The sequence below is a fragment of the Squalius cephalus genome (assembly GCF_949319135.1).
Source record: "Squalius cephalus genome assembly, chromosome: 2".
In the NCBI taxonomy this organism is placed as follows: Eukaryota; Metazoa; Chordata; class Actinopteri; order Cypriniformes; family Leuciscidae; genus Squalius; species Squalius cephalus.
The window spans coordinates 64,095,400-64,115,399 of NC_137123.1; the positions used below are offsets into that span (position 1 = coordinate 64,095,400).

At 41.4% G+C, this 20,000-nt stretch overlaps 2 protein-coding genes across 7 annotated transcripts in view; both read left to right on the forward strand.

Annotated features, from left to right (window-relative positions):
• Positions 1-12,974, forward strand: part of adprhl1 (ADP-ribosylhydrolase like 1) — a 19,158-nt gene extending 6,184 nt beyond the window's left edge. For 2 of the 6 annotated variants that reach the window (XR_013820328.1, XR_013820329.1), the window contains exons 5-8: positions 1,608-1,732; positions 2,949-3,081; positions 3,792-4,572; positions 4,611-5,255. Coding sequence is in view for 4 of the 6 variants with exons in the window: in XM_079864025.1 (XP_079720151.1) it covers positions 1,608-1,732; positions 2,949-3,081; positions 3,792-3,945; positions 6,618-8,811 (2,606 nt within the window). In the remaining 2 variants the exon portion in view is untranslated. Of the gene's footprint in view, positions 1-1,607; positions 1,733-2,948; positions 3,082-3,791; positions 5,256-6,617 lie in introns of those variants that run through there. The other 4 variants (XM_079864025.1, XM_079864027.1, XM_079864026.1 and 1 more) reach the window with 3 other exon arrangements.
• Positions 12,975-13,200: 226 nt separating this feature from the next.
• The window catches only part of grtp1a (growth hormone regulated TBC protein 1a), a 13,055-nt gene continuing 6,255 nt past the window's right edge, over positions 13,201-20,000 (forward strand). Inside the window, exons 1-4 of the mRNA XM_079864029.1 lie at positions 13,201-13,964; positions 16,525-16,676; positions 19,045-19,203; positions 19,780-19,904. Coding sequence (XP_079720155.1) covers positions 13,879-13,964; positions 16,525-16,676; positions 19,045-19,203; positions 19,780-19,904 — 522 coding nt within the window. The 5' untranslated portion in view covers positions 13,201-13,878. The remainder of the gene's footprint in view (positions 13,965-16,524; positions 16,677-19,044; positions 19,204-19,779; positions 19,905-20,000) is intronic.

The window sequence follows — 20,000 nt, forward strand, 5'->3', positions numbered from 1 at the left end:
AGAGGTAGAGTACAGTAGAGTGCAGTACAGTAGAGTACAGTAGAGGTAGAGTACAGTAGAGCACAGTAGAGTACAGTAGAGGTAGAGTACAGTAGAGCACAGTAGAGGTAGAGTACAGTAGAGTGCAGTACAGTAGAGTACAGTAGAGCACAGTAGAGTACAGTAGAGGTAGAGTACAGTAGAGCACAGTAGAGGTAGAGTACAGTAGAGTACAGTACAGTAGAGTACAGTACAGTAGAGTACAGCAGAGGTAGAGTACAGTACAGCAGAGGTAGAGTACAGTACAGTAGAGGTAGAGTAGAGGTAGAGTACAGTAGAGTACAGTAGATGTAGAGAGTACGGTAGAGGTAGAGTACAGTAGAGTACAGTAGAGTACAGTAGATGTAGAGAGTTCAGTGGAGTACGGTAGAGGTATAGTACAGTAGAGTACGGTAGAGGTAGAGTACAGTAGAGCACAGTAGAGGTAGAGTACAGTAGAGTGCAGTACAGTAGAGTACAGTAGAGCACAGTAGAGTACAGTACAGGTAGAGTAGAGGTAGAGTACAGTAGAGCACAGTAGAGGTAGAGTACAGTAGAGGTAGAGTACAGTACAGCAGAGGTAGAGTAGAGGTAGAGTACAGTAGAGTACAGTAGATGTAGAGAGTACGGTAGAGGTAGAGTACAGTAGAGTACAGTAGAGTACAGTAGATGTAGAGAGTTCAGTGGAGTACGGTAGAGGTATAGTACAGTAGAGTACGGTAGAGGCAGAGTACAATAGAGTACAGCAGAGTACAATAGAGGTAGAGTACAGTAGAGGTAGAGTACAGTAGAGGTAGAGTACAGTAGAGGTAGAGAGTACAGTAGAGTACAGTAGAGTACGGTAGAGGTAGAGTACAGTAGAGTACAGTAGAGTACAGCAGAGTACAGTAGAGGTAGAGTACAGTAGAGGTAGAGTACAGTAGAGGTAGAGGTAGAGAGTACAGTGGAGTACGGTCGAGGTATAGTACAGTAGAGTACGGTAGAGGGCGCCACTCAAACAAACCTTTCAGCTGCTGATATTTTGGATTAAAGAACAATAGGATACAGGAGAAGGAAGTTCAACACTCTTATTTCTAAATCTAATCTAAAGTAATTTGTTTATTAGTATGGCTAAATTAGATCATTGAAGGTCAGCAGCAAAGACATTGGTTAATGAAGTTAGATTAAATACATAAAGTATATTTGTGTAATTTAATATAGTTGATTACAAAAGTTGTGTGTAAAATTCTGCGATTGCATTTTACTGTTTTTATTCATTTGAGGAATATTGAATGTTTTTGTGCAAGTGAGACGAGGAAATGTTCATGTTTAGTCTAGAACGACAATAAGCTTCATGTTCACACACACACACACCACCTCACTTTATTTCCCTCAACATGGGGACAGGAGAGCTGTCAGTCAATAAATGTGAATGAAGGACTTCTAGCGTTACTCATTTAAAAAAGTATCTCAGATATTGTTTTAAATTGAAAAAGCAATGTGTTACTTTACTAGTTACTTGAAAAAGTAATCTGATTACATAACTCAAGTTACTTGTAATGAGTTCCACACAACCCTGGTTTTGATGAGCGTTTCCTTCTGCTGTCCAGAATACCAGGAGAAGTGGTTTTACTTCGAGGCCAAATGGCAGTTTTATCTGGAGGAGAGAGGAATAGAAGATGGAGAGAGGAAAGCCACGATTCCTGAGCGATACGACGCTGAAGAGACGGACAAGGTCAAACACACACACATCTGGAATAATCACAAGAGGGAAAATCTGAATTATGATTATGATATTAAACCATGATAATTTCAACTTTTTACAGCATCATTTTGACATAATTATTACTCAATCATTTTAAATTTTGACTTTTTATTTCACAATGACTTAGTGTCTCATAATTTCTACTTTTAGGCAATAATTATTACTTTGTATCTGATATTAACATTGAGACAATAAAAAGTCATAATTGGATACGACTCTGAAGAGACAGACAAGGTCAAATACAGACACACCACAGTACTCTGGATTAATCACAATAACACTGACATAAGACAAATCTAAATTGTGATATGAAAAAAATATTTTTTCATAAAACCATGATTTTTTTGTCATAATTTCAACTTTTTACAGCATAATTTTGACATAATGATTACTCTATCATTTCATATTTTGATATGTATCTTATCTTATGTAGCAATCTTAAGCTCATAATGGCTTAGTATCTTATCATTTTAACTTGTCATTGACTTTTTATTTCATAATTTTTAATTATGACTTAAAATGTTTTTGTCATAATTATAACTTTGTATCTGACATTAACATTAACAAAGTCATAATTGTTGTGACAAAAGCATTTTTGTCAAATTATATTTTTGTCATAATTTCAACTTTTTACAGCATGGTTACGACTTTTTGTCATATTTATAACTTTTTAACTCATAATGTGACTTTATCTCATGACTTAGTATCTCATAATTTTCACTTTTTATGTCATAATTTTGACTTATATGACTTTTTAGCTCATAATTTAGAATTTTGATCTCAAACATTTTTTCAGCATTTCAAATTTGTCAAAATGAATTTTTCATTTCATATTTTAATTTTTGACTTTTCCTCCCATAATTTTGACTTTTTTTCTCATGACTTAATATCTCATAATTTTGACTTTTTTTCATAATTATGACTCTCATACTTTTGACAAATTTCAGCTTTTTTACATCATAATTTTGTAATGTTACAATTGACTTTTTTTGTCTCATAAATACGACTTATACCATAATTTAGAATTTTTGTGTAATTTTTATGATTTTTATCTCATAATCGTGACATGATCTAATTATTCCAGTCCTTTGGAATTCTCACATGAACTAGTGAGTAAGATGTTCTAGTACTGATATGTGTGTGTGTGTGTGTGTGTGTGTGTGTGTGTGTGTGTGTGTGTGTTCAGATGTACAAGCGCTGGAGTTCTGAAGGCTGTCCGGGTCGCAGGGGTCACGACGCTCCCATGATCGCGTACGACGCTCTGCTCGGCGCCGGCTCCAGCTGGGAAGAGCTGTGCAAACGGGCCATGTTCCACGGAGGTCAGGAACGCTTCTCACACACACCGTCGCATGCAGACCGCGCTCAGCGATCCGTTCTTAACCCTCTGGTGCTCTTCGCGTGTCGCTCAAAAATTTTACTTTATTTGAATGAAATTAATGTACTATATTTTAGTTCGATAATGTTTTTTATTTAATATTTTGCATTTTTAGGTTATTTTATGGCACTAAATTATATTTACGCTGTATTTATAATCCATTTATTCACTTTTTGAGCACAGCCTTGAAAATTTAATTTCCAGCTTAAACTGTGGTAAATCTTGAACGCTTTAGAGCGACAGACTGAAGTTTGATCTCTTTTCAAACACGACACTTGGCAGATTATTGCTGAAGTGGAAAAAGTTTAAAAAAGTGACCTTAAAAAAAGTTACAGAATTTTACGTTTATTGTTATGAAAAATGTGTGAAAATCAAAGCCATAAATCTAAACAAGTTGTGTTCCAAATTTAAGCTTGATATCATGAAAAATGAGCTTTCATTGAGATGTTGTTCGGCTGCAGTACCAAACGCTTCCACTAGAGGAAATTCGTCTCTATTTTTTTCTGTTCACATAGCAAATGCCAAAACCTTTACCAAGTTTCGTACCGAAGAGCACCAGAGGCTTAAATGAATGTAATAGCCAAAATTCACATCTGTCTACAGTCATTTACCCAGAATCCCTTGGTGTGAGGTTCACTGACCGTGATCTTGCAGGTGAGGGCAGTGCAACGGGTCTGATCGCTGGAACTCTGTTCGGGTTGCTCTATGGGATCAGTCCGGTTCCAGTCGGACTCTATCAGGATCTGGACAAAAGGGACAAACTGGAAGATCTGGGAGGACGATTATTCCGAGCGGCGTCGGTAGAGAAGTAAAGACCTGGACTGAGTCTGTCCATCACCTCCTTATTAACATAGAGTTTAACACACGTTCATGCGCTTTATGGACTTCAGCAGCATGATTATATTAAACGTGTAGTGGTTGGAAAATATACAAAAGTAATAAAGTTATCTTTCTGCAAGCGGTCCCACGTGAACATTTAAAAAGGAATAGAAGGAGTGATTGAGATCTGTAACATGTTACAATAATCTGTGAGTTAATGCAGTGATAGTTTGTTCAATTTAGCTGAGGTCCACTAAATAATATTTTCAGATACAATTGATTTTATTAATGTATTAGTAAATGCTGAAGCTAATAAGATAAATGCTTAAGAAGTATTTTCCATTGTTAGTGAATAAATTAACCAATGTGAACAAATTAAAGCTTATAAAATGATACAATCTTACAAATCTGAGTAACTCGCTCGAGTGACAGAAGGGGGCGCCAAACTCCTGTGCTGTAAACTCTCTGACTATTACCATCCTTTATTGACTATGATCTGCTGGCTGTTTAAACATCATTAAATCTAATAAAAATGGTTTCTCTTGTTTATTAGCATACCAGTTAAAAGGAGTGTATGGGAGAATGGGTGTGGTCAGAGCGGTGGTGGGCGGGGCTAGTTCAGTGACGGACACTGCTCTCAGTTCATTCATTCAGAGATTAAAGATTCATTTGAAGTCTTATTTATGAGCTCTTCACTGACTCACTGAACATGAATCTCTTTCCCTAGAATCTTAATTAAAGACTAATTGGCTTCATCAACAACTCTTTCCTTTAGCTGATGATGTCACATGTATTAATCTGTTAACTTTCACCCCTCTTTCTGATCACAGATCTGAACCTAAATGGTTGTGCTTCTTGAATGATCTCTTTTTAAAGAAGAAACTCAGTAGATTATGTGTGAAAGCACTTCAAAAAATGAAAGTGTAGAAAGTTGTAGAAGTTTCGGTGTACTGTAAAGCACATGCACTGAACATTTTTATTTTATACAAAATATATATTTTACAAAATAATTTGGCCTAGATTAATCACATCAACATTTTTTGTCATAATTTAAATTTTTTGCAGAATCTTTTTTATATAATTATTACTCTATTACTCTTTTTTTTTTATCTCATAATGACTTAGTATCTCATAATTTTGATTTATGTCATTGATATTTTCTCTCATTTTGATGAGATATGCTCAGAATATCTCAGAATATATCTAAATAATGCTTAGAATGCTATTTAGAATTTTTTCATAATTATGACTTTTTATCTGACATTAATATTGACAGTAAAGTCACAATTGTTGTTACATAAAAAAATAGTTTTGTCCTAATTATGACTTTAATCTCATATTTTGACTTTTTGTATCCCATAATTTTTACTTTTTAAGATAATTATTTTCACGTTATGTAATTAACTTTTTATCTTACATATATTATGACTTTTTATCTCATAATGTGACTTTTTTTTATCTCACGACTTCTCTACTTTTTTCTCTACTTTCTACTTTTATGCCATAATTATGCCATATTATCTTATTATTTTGCCTTTTTATCTCATAATGACTTAGTATTTTATAATTTAGACTTTTTATGTAAAGCAAATGCACTGAACTAAACATTTTTATTTTATAAAAATATATATTTCACAAAGTAATTTGGCCTTTAAAACCGCTAGAATATCAAAGCTGTATGTCGTCTCACCAAGTTGTGTTCCAAAGTTGATATCACAAAAATTGAGCTGCTACACGGATTAAGGCTCAATCCCAATTCACCCCTTGCCCCTACCCCTCTGTTTTGTGCGTTCCCGTGAAGGGGTAGGGTTGTCTCGATTCTCTTTTGGTTGGAGGGGTAGGGGTAGGGGGAAGGGCCAGATAGCCCTTGAAACGAAGATTTTTCGTAACCACACTTCAAACGAAGGGGTATGAGAAATGTACCTGCATACACCGGCTACAGAGGCAACATGACTGCCAATAATCATTTTCTTTATGTCACATTCAATCTTGTGTTCATATTTACGGTCATGTTATTCAAATAAATGGTTGCAAAAAAATCACTAAAGTTCGTTAACAATATGACGCGTGTAAAAAGCAAAAGTTTGAAGCGAAGTGGACGCGCGAATGAGGCGAATTCGCGTCCACCGCGCCGCGCTAAATGCCTCATTAGCGCCGCAAGACCTCCAGATGCGCGTAAACGCGTCTTAACATTGAAATCACTCGTGCCATACGCTCTATTCGCGTTTGGTGTGAACGCAGCATTAGGCGTCGAAGATATCGTCATCTCCGTTGTTTTCTGCAAACTTCAGAAGAAAAATAGCTGTAACTCACGCAAGACTACAGCTGATGACGGCATCTTGGAAGTTTGTGATAAACATTGGCGCATCTCAGGCGCTAGAAACGACGTATAATGACGTGTAACGGTGTAGAAGTGGTGTCCCATTTCTTAGGGGAATATTTTCACCCCTACGCCTTGCCACTCTGTTTCAAGGGGCAAGGGTAAGGGGTAGGCGAAGGGTTAGGGGTAGGCGAAGGGGTATAAAATAGAATTTGGATTGGGCCTTAAAGTACCGTCTTCATGGTAGTGCAATGTTCAGAACGGGTGTTTCAGCTTTTGATTGGCACCTGATGATGATTACTAAATATGTGGCTCCACAGAAACACACTTTTACTCCACAGATCTCAGAGAGACGGCTGCTCGTCCTCCGTCGTCTCGGCGCTGGACTGGCGAATCGTGAAGCGGCTGATCCTGGATCGTTTGACGTTTCCGGAGATTAGGACGATCCTGGAGGATCTTTTGCTTTTCCAGACCCGGGAACATCCAGCTTTTCCTCCAGCACGAGCCGCTCCTCGTCTCTCCTCCTTCCAGCTCCTGCGCTCCAGGTTCCTGAAGAGCGAACCGAAGCCTGTGGTCTCCCGCAGACGAGAGGTGGGATCTCTGAAGAACAGAGAACATCACATTACAGATGTAAATGGGATGAGAGCCAATTCAAGACCTGGGATGAAGAGAAAAGCCTCCCGGGTTCAGGAGGTGCTGGACAGATTTGCAGCAGCGGCGGAGAAGAAGGACGCGAAGAAACGAACACACACGCCAAACACAAGCACATTAAGCAGCATCATCAGAGCGTTCGAGACTCTAAACCATTCAACACACAAGATTAAGAAACGCAACAGCAAATCAAATCATGTGCCTGATGTACTGAAGCAACACAGACGTCAAACAGGAGCACAGGACCTGAGCGAGGCCTTCAGCCCAGAGATGAGTGAGAGACGGCTCCTGAATCCTGAGGTTTGGACTTACTCAACGAAACCTCTGGGAAAGACTTTAGAAACGCGCACACAGATCCTACAGGAGCCGAGAGAAGATCTGCCGCAAGTCACAACCTCAGAACACAAGCAGGAACGTTCATCAGGAGAGCGTTCAGAAGAGCGTTTAGAAGAGCGTTCAGAAGAGCGTTCAGAAGGGCGTTTAGAAGAGCGTTCAGAAGAGCGTTTAGAAGAGCCTTCAGAAGGGCGTTCAGGAGAGCGTTTAGAAGGGCGTTCAGGAGAGCCTTCAGAAGAGCGTTCAGAAGAGCCTTCAGAAGAGCGTTCAGAAGAGCGTTTAGAAGAGCCTTCAGAAGGGCGTTCAGGAGAGCGTTCAGAAGGGCATTTAGAAGAGAGATCAGAAGAGCCTTCAGAAGAGCGTTCAGAAGAGAGAATAGAAGAGCGTTCAGGAGAGCCTTCAGAAGAGCGTTCAGAAGAGCCTTCAGAAGGCCGTTTAGAAGAGCATTTAGAAGAGAGATCAGAAGAGCCTTCAGAAGAGCGTTTAGAAGAGCATTCAGAAGAGCCTTCAGAAGAGCGTTCAGAAGAGCGTTCAGAAGAGCGTTTAGAAGAGCGTTCAGAAGAGCCTTCAGAAGGCCGTTTAGAAGAGCATTTAGAAGAGAGATCAGAAGAGCCTTCAGAAGAGCGTTTAGAAGAGCATTCAGAAGAGCCTTCAGAAGAGCGTTCAGAAGAGCGTTCAGAAGAGCGTTCAGAAGGGCGTTCAGAAAAGCGTTCAGAAGGGCGTTCAGAAGAGCGTTCAGAAGAGCGTTCAGAAGAGCCTTCAGAAAAGCCTTCAGAAGAGTGTTCAGAAGGGCATTCAGAAGGGCGTTCAGAAGGGCGTTCAGAAGAGCGTTCAGAAGAGCGTTTAGAAGAGCATTCAGAAGGGCGTTCAGAAGAGCGTTCAGAAGAGCGTTCAGAAGAGCGTTTAGAAGAGCGTTCAGAAGAGCGTTCAGAAGGGCGTTCAGAAGAGCGTTCAGAAGGGCGTTCAGAAGGGCGTTCAGAAGAGCGTTCAGAAGGGCGTTCAGAAGGGCGTTCAGAAGAGCGTTCAGAAGGGCGTTCAGAAGGGCGTTCAGAAGAGCGTTCAGAAGGGCGTTCAGAAGGGCGTTCAGAAGAGCGTTCAGAAGGGCGCTCAGAAGGGCGTTCAGAAGAGCGTTCAGAAGGGCGTTCAGAAGGGCGTTCAGAAGAGCGTTCAGAAGGGCGTTCAGAAGGGCGTTCAGAAGAGCGTTCAGAAGGGCGTTCAGAAGAGCGTTCAGAAGGGCGTTCAGAAGGGCGTTCAGAAGAGCGTTCAGAAGGGCGCTCAGAAGGGCGTTCAGAAGAGCGTTCAGGAGAGCCTTCAGAAGAGCCTTCAGAAGAGCGTTCAGGAGAGAGATCAGAAGAGCGTTCAGAAGAGCGTTTAGAAGAGCATTTAGAAGAGCGTTCAGAAAAACGTTCAGAAAGAATGAATGAGGAGAACGCATGTCATCCTCCGACGGGAGAAATAGCGAAGTACAGGAGCATCAACTACTGCGACCCTTCAGTGAGACGCTCCTACATCCCAAAAACCATCCGCTTCACCGACACCTTCAACTTCTGAAGACTCTTACATGCATTTGATGTTTATTATACCAAAAATATAAACTTTCTATGTTACATAAGTTCTGGCAAGGTTCTCTCAAAGTTAATTTCTGAAAATTTAGTTGGATGTTCATCTAACGTTTTTTAAATGCTACTACTACGTTCAGAGAACATTCAAAAGTAACATTCCCATAATGTTGAATGATGATGAAATAGAGAAAACATTCCCTTAACGTTTTACAGTGGGGAGAACAAGTATTTGATACACTGCCGATTTAGCAGGTTTTCCCACTTACAAAGCATGTAGAGGTCTGTCATTTTTATCATAGGTACTCTTCAACTGTGAGAGACGGAAACTAAAACAAAAATCCAGAAAATCACATTGTATGATTTTTAAGTAATTAATTTGCATTTTATTGCATGACATAAGTAAGTTTGATACATCAGAAAAGCAGAACTTAATATTTGGTATAGAAACCTTTGTTTGCAATTACAGAGATCATACGTTTCCTGTAGTTCTTGACCAGGTTTGCACACACTGCAGGGATTCTGGCCCACTCCTCCACACAGACCTTCTCCAGATCCTTCAGGTTTCGGGGCTGTCGCTGGGCAATACGGACCTTCAGCTCCCTCCAAAGATTTTCTATTGGGTTCAGGTCTGGAGACTAGCTAGGCCACTCCAGGACCTTGAGATGCTTCTTACGGAGCCACTCCTTAGTTGCCCTGGCTGTGTGTTTCGGGTCGTTGTCATGCTGGAAGACCCAGCCACGACCCATCTTCAATGCTCTAACTGAGGGAAGGAGGTTGTTGGCCGAGATCTCGCGATACATGGCCCCATCCATCCTCCCCTCAATACGGTGCAGTCGTCCTGTCCCCTTTGCAGAAAAGTATCCCCCAAAGAATGATGTTTCCACCTCCATCAGACCACATGACCTTCTCCCATTCCTCCTCTGGATCATCCATATGGTCATTGGCAAACTTCAGACGGGCCTGGACATGTGCTGGCTTGAGCAGGGGGACCTTGCGTGCGCTGCAGGATTTTAATCCATGACGGCGTAGTGTGTTACTAATGGTTTTCTTTGAGACTGTGGTCCCAGCTCTCTTCAGGTCATGACCAGGTCCTGCCGTGTAGTTCTAGGCTGATCCCTCATCTTCCTCATGATCATTGATGCCCCACGAGGTGAGATCTTGCATGGTGCCCCAGACCGAGGGAGATTGACCGTCATCTTGGACTTCTTCCATCTTCTAATAATTGCGCCAACAGTTGTTGCCTTCTCACCAAGCTGCTTGCCTATTGTCCTGTAGCCCATCCCAGCCTTGTGCAGGTCTACACTTTTATCCCTGATGTCCTTACACAGCTCTCTGGTCTTGGCCATTGTGGAGAGGTTGGAGTCTGTTTGATTGAGTGTGTGGACAGGTGTCTTTTATACAGGTAACGAGTTTAAACATGTGCAGTTAATACAGGTAATGAGTGGAGAACAGGAGGGCTCTTAAAGAAAAACTAACAGGTCTGTGAGAGCCGGAATTCTTACTGGTTGGTAGGTGATCAAATACTTATGTCATGCAATAAAATGCAAATTAATTATTTAAAAATCATACAATGTGATTTTCTGGATTTTTGTTTTAGATTCCGTCACTCACAGTTGAAGTGTACCTATGATAACAATTACAGACTTCTAAATGCTTTGTAAGTTGGAAAACCTGCAAAATCGGCAGTGTATCAAATACTTGTTCTCCCCACTGTATATAACGTTTTCAAAACTGGATATTTTAAATGTTGAGAACATTCACAAATAACGTTTTCATAACTTAATGGGAACGTTTGCAAAAACTTCTAAGAACATATTTTTGTTAGCTGGGATTAAGGCACGTTCACACCCAGAACGATAACTATGGGTACATACGTTTAAACAACAACGATATGCTTAAAACGGAGAAGATTTTCCTTTGAGTTTTTCACGTACAGACGAAACCATTATCAAAACGATCCCCAAAACAGATCCGAGAAAACGATTAAAAATGCAGTATTCTGCTGCCAGGCCAGTAGATGGCGATGAAACACTATAGACTGAACACGTAATACGCAATTTTCAAAAACTTTGCGTTTTCAGGCACTCAAAACGCTGTTGTCGTGTAAACAAACGACCAAAACGCATAAAAAGTTTTAGTTGAAAACAGTGTCGTGTAAACAGCCCCTATATTAGAGTCTACACCAGGGGTGCCCAACCCTGCTCCTGCCGATCGACTGTCCTGCACAGTTTATCTCCAACCCTAATCAAACACACCTGAAGCAACCAATTAACGTCTTCAGGATCGCTTGAAAATTAAAGACAGGTGTGTTTGATTAGGGTTGGAGATGAACTGTGCAGGACAGTCGATCGGCAGGAGCAGGGTTGGGCACCCCTGGTCTACACTAACGCACAATATCGCTCTGTGTATTTATCGTCTGTCGCTTTAAAAGCTCGAGCACTTTAGAGCAGGATGGATTCTGATTGGCTGTAAATGTTTTTATCGTTCATCAGAATACTCTTATTATCACTGAAGTACTGGGATAAAAGATAATAGTTCGGAAATAAACACTGATGTCTACGGTAGCGATCAAAATAGAGTAAATCACCTTTTGAAAGTAACATGACGCTTCAACTGTTATATCGATTACACTGTTACACCAGTAGGTGGCGACAAGTGGCTACAAAAATGCTGATTCATCCAGTAATGAAGCAAGTATTTATGAGTGAGTCATTGAATCATTCATTCAACCTTTTTTAAATAATTCATTCAGATCAAATAAACATTCCGAAGAGACTGTTAAAAAATGTGTGTCATTGAATCATTCAAGAGATTTGTTCAAAAACGCTGATTCATCCAGTAATGAAACAAGTGATTTATATGTGAGTCATTGAATCATTCATGATTTTTTTTTACTTTTTGTTTAAGTAATTTAGATGAATTAAACATTTTAAATAGACTGCAGCAATTAACATTTTGTCAGAACCTCTAGTAAATTAGGTTATTTTGTTTAGTTGTTCGTTCAGAAGAATCGTGATCTCATATTAGAAACTAGCAGCTCTAGTTTATGTCTACTCATCAAACAATATATTTCACACACTAAACAGCGTCTGTGGGGCTCATGCAAATCCACTTGTGTTTATTTTAAACAATGCAAAACCCTGACGCCACAGAAACACACTCCGGTCTGTGCGAGTTCTGGAGGTTTTCAGTTCACGTTAGAGATCTTCTTTTCCTCAGATTCCTCCTGTTCACTGATGCGGTTTCTGTGTCGTAGGAAAACGAAATAAAAACTAAAAAGGAGTTTGGATTAGTAAATAGTAAAGTGAACTAACAGGCCACTAATCTATAGAAACCATCAAGAACACATTCAGTCATGATCAACGTCTGCTTCTCTATGTCTCTTATATGAGCGTTTCATGCGTGTGAAACGGGTTAAACTCTATAAACACAGACACACCCTGATCACAATAAAGGTGCGTCAGACCACAGGAGAGTCACGTGACCAACACTGCTTTATATCCGCTGTTCATCTCATCTGTCAGATCACAGCATGTGTTCCAGTTAATCTGATCAGGATTAGTTCGCTACTAGTTTAAGATGCTGCATATGCTGAATGTACAACTCGTTTCAGCCGGTTAATACTGACCAGAATAGACAGGCACTTTAATAACAGCAGATTTACATCTCAAAACACAGTAAATCATCCGTCAGTTCAAAGAAAACAAGCCTTCGGAAACAGGGCGTCTGTGTTCCTGGAATAATCAAATGTCTGTGGTTAATCCACTCAGTTCACCGGCCACAACTGGACCCGGATCAGCGGGATTTACCAGGACAGAAACAGCACAGACACAATCAACCTGATCAAACCAGCAGAAAAATACAGTCTCTTATTTATACTGAACCTTTATGATGACCAGCAGACTCACTTTAACTGTAGTGGCCCCATGATACAGACTGTAATACCATGGTACTGTAATATACACAGGGGCCACAAGTCTGAGGCCAATAATCAAGACACTTGTCTTTTCCTTTTTTTGTTATTTAATACATGATATTTTTCAAAAACCTTGTTTATTTCACTGTCGGTGTGATTAAAGTGTGTCCAAAACCTGTAAAAAATGTAAAAAAATAAATAAATAAATAATAAGATTACTAAATAGGTACATAAATTACACTAAAATAAATAAATAAAATGTATAAAAATGATTAGTTATTAATATATTAGATTAAATTAATGTATAATTATATAAATAATTTTGAATAATATAAATAAATAATACATTTAACTGTACATTACTATAGTGAATAGAAAAAAAAATAAGAATATAACCTAATATAAATAAATTTTAGATTTATAATATTCATTTTTCAGTGTTTATAAAGGATAGCTGGCGATGATGATCATATTTTGGGTTCTAAAAGATTAAAAACTGATTGAAGTAATACATCCAAGGTCTTTTTTTGTCAGTAAACTTGCAGTCACCTGTTTTCTCACGCGGGAGCTGCTGCTTACAGACAAACTCACACAAGAGTCTTTGTTTTAGTCGCTCCTCTAAATTTTCCTGAAAAAAAACATTTCGTGACGAAGAGGCGTGACCGTTGCGCACAAAGCCCCGCCCCCTCTGCACTGGGGTGAGAGACTGCGTGGCGAGAGGCGTGGTGTTTGAGCGCTGAGTCCCGCCCCTCGGTTTGATTGACGTGCGCACTTGAGCTCCCTGGAGAAATTAATCGTGTTGCTTGGCAAAGTGTTCGGCGTGGATGATGCGCGCGCCCGGCGACCAAACTCGCGTTTAAAACACCAACTACAAGAGTGCTTTGATAAAGTTGGAGTGTTGTTGCCCAGTGCGGCTGTTATTACCGGCGCGCGCGACAGGTTGATCTGATCCGCGGCTCTCTGTCCCGCGGGAGAAGAGCAGGGGCCATTACTGTGGCGTGGGGAAAGTTTGGCTTGCGTGACGCGCGGGAGAGAGTCATTCGCGTCGCGTCTGGAGCGAAGGGGATCAGCCGTGTCCATGAGCGCCGCGGATCTGCTGTGAATGGAGTCCCGGAGCTCTGAGTCTGAGGATCACTGATCATGGAGACGCGCAACGGGACGCGGAGCTCCAGTCAGCCGCAGCTGCGCATTAACGTGCCGAGCAGCGCCAGAGAGAGAGCGGCCAGGTACTGCACACTACACTATACTACACTACTGTACACTACACTACACTACTGTAATACACTACACTATACTGTACACTACACTATCAGCCGCAGCTGCGCATTAACGTTCCGAGCAGCGCCAGAGAGAGAGCGGCCAGGTACTGCACACTACACTATACTACACTACACTACTGTACTACACTATACACTATACTACACTATACTACACTATACTACACTACTGTAATACACTACACTACTGTACACTACACTATACACTATACTACACTACAATATCAGCCGCAGCTGCGCATTAACGTGCCGAGCAGCGCCAGAGAGAGAGCGGCCAGGTACTGCACACTACACTATACTACACTACACTACTGTACTACACTATACACTATACTACACTATACTACACTATACTACACTACTGTAATACACTACACTACTGTACACTACACTATACACTATACTACACTACACTATCAGCCGCAGCTGCGCATTAACGTGCCGAGCAGCGCCAGAGAGAGAGCGGCCAGGTACTGCACACTACACTATACTACACTACACTACTGTACTACACTATACACTATACTACACTATACTACACTATACTACACTATACTACACTATACTACACTACTGTAATACACTACACTACTGTACACTACACTATACACTATACTACACTACAATATCAGCCGCAGCTGCGCATTAATGTGCCGAGCAGCGCCAGAGAGAGAGCGGCCAGGTACTGCACACTATACTACACTACACTATACTACACTACACTATACTATACTATACACTACACTACACTACTGTACTACACTATACACTACACTACACACTATACTACATACTGTACTGTACACTACACTATACTGCAAACTACACTACACTACACTATACACTGCACACTACACTATACTACACACTATACTGCACACTACACTATACTGCAAACTACACTATACTATACTGCACACTATACTATACACTATACTTTACACTACACTGCAAACTACACTATACTATATTGCACACTACACTACATACTACACTATACTGCAAACTACACTATACTGCGCACTACACTACACTGCATAATGCACACTACACTACTACACTATACTATACTGCACTACACTAAACTACACTATACTGTACTACACACTACACTACACTACACTGCTTACTATACTAAACACTACACAACACTGCATATTGCACACTACACTACACTAATACTATACCGCACACTGCACTATATACTATACTACATAATGCACACTACACTGCATACTGCACACTATACTACACTAATACTACATTGCATACTGCACACTATACTACACTAATACTACACTGCATACTGCACACTATACTACACTAATACTACACTGCATACTGCACACTATACTACACTATACTACACTGCATACTGCACACTATACTACACTGCATACTGCACACTATACTACACTATACTATACCGCACACTGCACTATATACTATACTACATAATGCACACTACACTGCATACTGCACACTATACTAAACTATACTACACTGCATACTGCACACTATACTACACTATACTACACTGCATACTGCACACTATACTCCACTAATACTACACTGCATACTGCACACTATACTACACTATACTACACTGCATACTGCACACTATACTACACTAATACTACACTGCATACTGCACACTATACTACACTATACTACACTGCATACTGCACACTATACTACACTATACTACACTGCATACTGCACACTATACTACACTAATACTACACTGCATACTGCACACTATACTACACTAATACTACACTGCATACTGCACACTATACTACACTATACTACACTGCATACTGCACACTATACTACACTATACTACACTGCATACTGCACACTATACTACACTATACTACACTGCATACTGCACACTATACTACATTATACTACACTGCATACTGCACACTATACTACACTATACTACACTGCATACTGCACACTATACTACATTATACTACACTGCATACTGCACACTATACTACACTATACTACACTGCATACTGCAGTGACAAACTAAAATAAAATAGTAAACTATTTTCTATGAAAGCCCATTTCCGTCCCAATACGAACAAAATCATGCACTGGATAATTTGACTTTATAATATGCCATTATTAAGATTTACCAAAGCATGATTTTTGGCTTTCCGTAATTTTCACATTGCTAATAAATTTTACAAACAATTACAAAGAAACAGCAAGAAACAGATTGAATTAAACGTGAAATTCACACACAGACACACGCACACGCACACACACACACACATGCACACACACACACAGGTGTCAGTTTTCCCAGGAGTTTCCTAATGTCACGCAGATCTTTGTTAGATATGTTTGTCTGAGATTGTGAAGCTTGTTTGTGTTTCAGTTTCCACCCTTGACTCGGTTTACCCCGTTAACCCTCGGTAGTACGTCATGCGTCACGTAATCTCCTCACCTGCACACACACCTGAGTCACGAGATCATGTGTCGGCCTGTGTTGCAGTGTGGATCCGTACGGCTTCGAGCGCTCCGATGACTTTGACTACGAGTCGTACGAGGAGCTGATGTCCGAGTATCTGGCCGTCCTCACCAGAAGATCCATCAAGTGGTCCAAACTCCTGCAGGGGAAGCGGCGCGTGGACCGGAACCTGAAGGGTGTGTGTGTGTGTGACATCATCCCCGTATACGCATCATCACCATCACCATTATAGTTAACTACAACTGTGTGTGTGTGTGTGTGTGTGTGTGTGTGTGTGTGAGAGAGAGTGAGTGAGTGTATAGGAGTGTGTGTGTGTGTGTGTGTGTGTGTGTGTGTGTGTGTGTGTGAGTGTGAGAGAGAGTGTGAGTGTGAGTGTGTATTAAATTATTAAAACTATAACATGAAAACAGAACATTCTAAATATTTAAACACAAACTATAATAATATGTCATGATACTAAAGTAACACTGTACGATCTGAATGAGATCATGTGCTTTTCTCCATTTAAAGGGACAGTTCACCCAACAATGACCATGAATGTATGACTGTATTTCTCCTGTTGAACACAAGAGCTGACATTCTGAACATTGACTTTCACGAAAGACGTTTCTCAAATTATCCTCTTTCAGGAGAAGAAATAAAGTCACAGATTTGAAATGTCGCAGAATGAATGATCCCTTTATCCTCTTCTGAGAAGGAAAGTGTGTGTTCTGACGGGAGAAAAGCACATGGGAAGTGTGTGTTCTGACAGTAGTACTGTGTGTGTGTGTTCTGATGGTGGTTGTGTGTGTGTGTGTGTGTGTGTGTGTGTTCTGATGGTGGTTGTGTGTGTGTGTGTGTGTGTGTGTGTGTTCTGATGGTGGTTGTGTGTGTGTGTGTGTGTGTGTGTGTGTGTGTGTTCTGATGGTGGTTGTGTGTGTGTGTGTGTTCTGATGGTGGTTCTGTGTGTGTGTGTTCTGACGGTGGTTCTGTGTGTGTGTGTGTGTGTGTGTGTGTGTGTGTGTGTGTGTGTGTGTGTTCTGACGGTGGTTCTGTGTGTGTGTGTGTGTGTGTGTGTGTGTTCTGATGGTGGTTCTGTGTGTGTGTGTGTTCTGACGGTGGTTCTGTGTGTGTGTGTGTGTGTGTGTTCTGACGGTGGTTCTCTGTGTGTGTGTGTGTTCTGACGGTGGTTCTGTGTGTGTGTGTGTTCTGACGGTGGTTCTGTGTGTGTGTGTGTGTGTGTGTGTGTGTGTGTTCTGACGGTGGTTCTGTGTGTGTGTGTGTGTTCTGATGGTGGTTCTGTGTGTGTGTGTTCTGACGGTGGTTCTGTGTGTGTGTGTGTGTGTTCTGACGGTGGTTCTCTGTGTGTGTGTGTGTTCTGACGGTGGTTCTGTGTGTGTGTGTGTTCTGACGGTGGTTCTGTGTGTGTGTGTGTGTGTGTGTGTGTGTTCTGACGGTGGTTCTGTGTGTGTGTGTTCTGACGGTGGTTCTGTGTGTGTGTGTGTGTGTGTGTGTGTGTGTGTGTGTGTGTGTTCTGACGGTGGTTCTGTGTGTGTGTGTGTGTGTTCTGACGGTGGTTCTGTGTGTGTGTGTGTGTGTGTGTGTGTGTGTGTGTGTGTGTGTGTGTGTTCTGATGGTGGTTCTGTGTGTGTGTGTTCTGACGGTGGTTCTGTGTGTGTGTGTGTGTGTGTGTGTGTGTGTGTGTGTGTGTGTGTTCTGACGGTGGTTCTCTGTGTGTGTGTGTTCTGACGGTGGTTCTGTGTGTGTGCGTTCTGACGGTGGTTCTGTGTGTGTGTGTGTGTGTGTTCTGACGGTGGTTCTGTGTGTGTGTGTGTGTGTGTGTGTGTGTGTGTGTGTGTTCTGACGGTGGTTCTGTGTGTGTGTGTGTGTGTGTGTGTGTGTGTGTGTGTGTGTGTTCTGACGGTGGTTCTGTGTGTGTGTGTGTGTGTGTGTGTGTGTGTTCTGACGGTGGTTCTCTGTGTGTGTGTGTGTTCTGACGGTGGTTCTGTGTGTGTGTGTGTGTGTGTGTGTGTGTGTTCTGACGGTGGTTCTGTGTGTGTGTGTGTGTGTGTTCTGATGGTGGTTCTGTGTGTGTGTGTTCTGATGGTGGTTGTGTGTGTGTGTGTGTGTGTGTGTGTTCTGACGGTGGTTCTGTGTGTGTGTGTGTTCTGACGGTGGTTCTCTGTGTGTGTGTGTGTTCTGACGGTGGTTCTGTGTGTGTGTGTTCTGACGGTGGTTCTGTGTGTGTGTGTGTGTGTGTGTGCGTGTTCTGACGGTGGTTCTGTGTGTGTGTGTGTGTGTGTGTGTGTGTTCTGACGGTGGTTCTCTGTGTGTGTGTGTGTTCTGACGGTGTTTCTGTGTGTGTGTGTGTTCTGACGGTGGTTCTGTGTGTGTGTGGGTGGGTGTGTGTGTGTGTGTGTGTTCTGACGGTGGTTCTGTGTGTGTGTTCTGACGGTGATTCTCTGTTTGTGTGTGTGTGTGTGTTCTGACGGTGATTCTGTGTGTGTGTGTGTGTGTGTGTGTGTGTGTGTTCTGACGGTGGTTCTGTGTGTGTTGTTGACGCAGTGAAGCGGTTCGTACGGAAAGGCGTTCCCAACGAGCACCGGCCGCTGGTGTGGATGGAGTCCAGTGGAGCGCGGGAGAAGATGGAGAGGAACCCTGGGTATTATCACTCACTACTGGACCAACAACACGACCCTAAACTACTGGAGAGCATCCGCACCGGTCAGATCAACACACACACACACACACACACACTTGATCACTCAGTTTATCCTGCTGTTCCAGAACTGTATGCAAAATACTGCATATTTAAAACATTTAGGAAAACTTCTATTTTAAAATACATGTGGTGATGTCAGTTAGTTAAAGGGATAGTTCACCCAAAGATAAAATTAGCCCATGATTTACTCTCCCTCAACTCATCCCAGGTGTGTATGACATTCTTCTTTCAGACGAACACAATCAGAGTTATATTAAAAAATGTCCTGGCTCTTCCAAGCTTTATAATGGCAGTGAATGGCTGTTCCTGTTTTGAAGTCCATAAAAGTGCATTATTATCATGGATGGATGCACTTTTTTGAGCTTCAATCTGATAGTTGCCGTTCACTGCCATTATAAAGCTTGGAAGAGCCGGGACATTTTTTTATATAACTGATTATTTTCTTTTTTGGGTGAATTATCCCTTTAAAATGTTCACATCATTATTAATTATTAATCTAATGAATTCAGGAAATGTTATGGACACATTACTAATTTGACATGTTCAGCAACATCATCAGTGTGTGTGTGTGTGTGTAGATCTGCACAGAACCTTCCCAGATAACGTGCACTTCCGTCGGTCTGCGAATCCGTGTCTGCAGTCGGCGCTGTATAACGTGCTGGTGGCGTACGGACACCATAATAAAGCTGTGGGATACTGTCAGGTACTGTCAGACACACACACACACACACACACACATGCACTCCCTCTCTCTCACACACACACACACACACACACACACACACGCACTCCCTCTCTC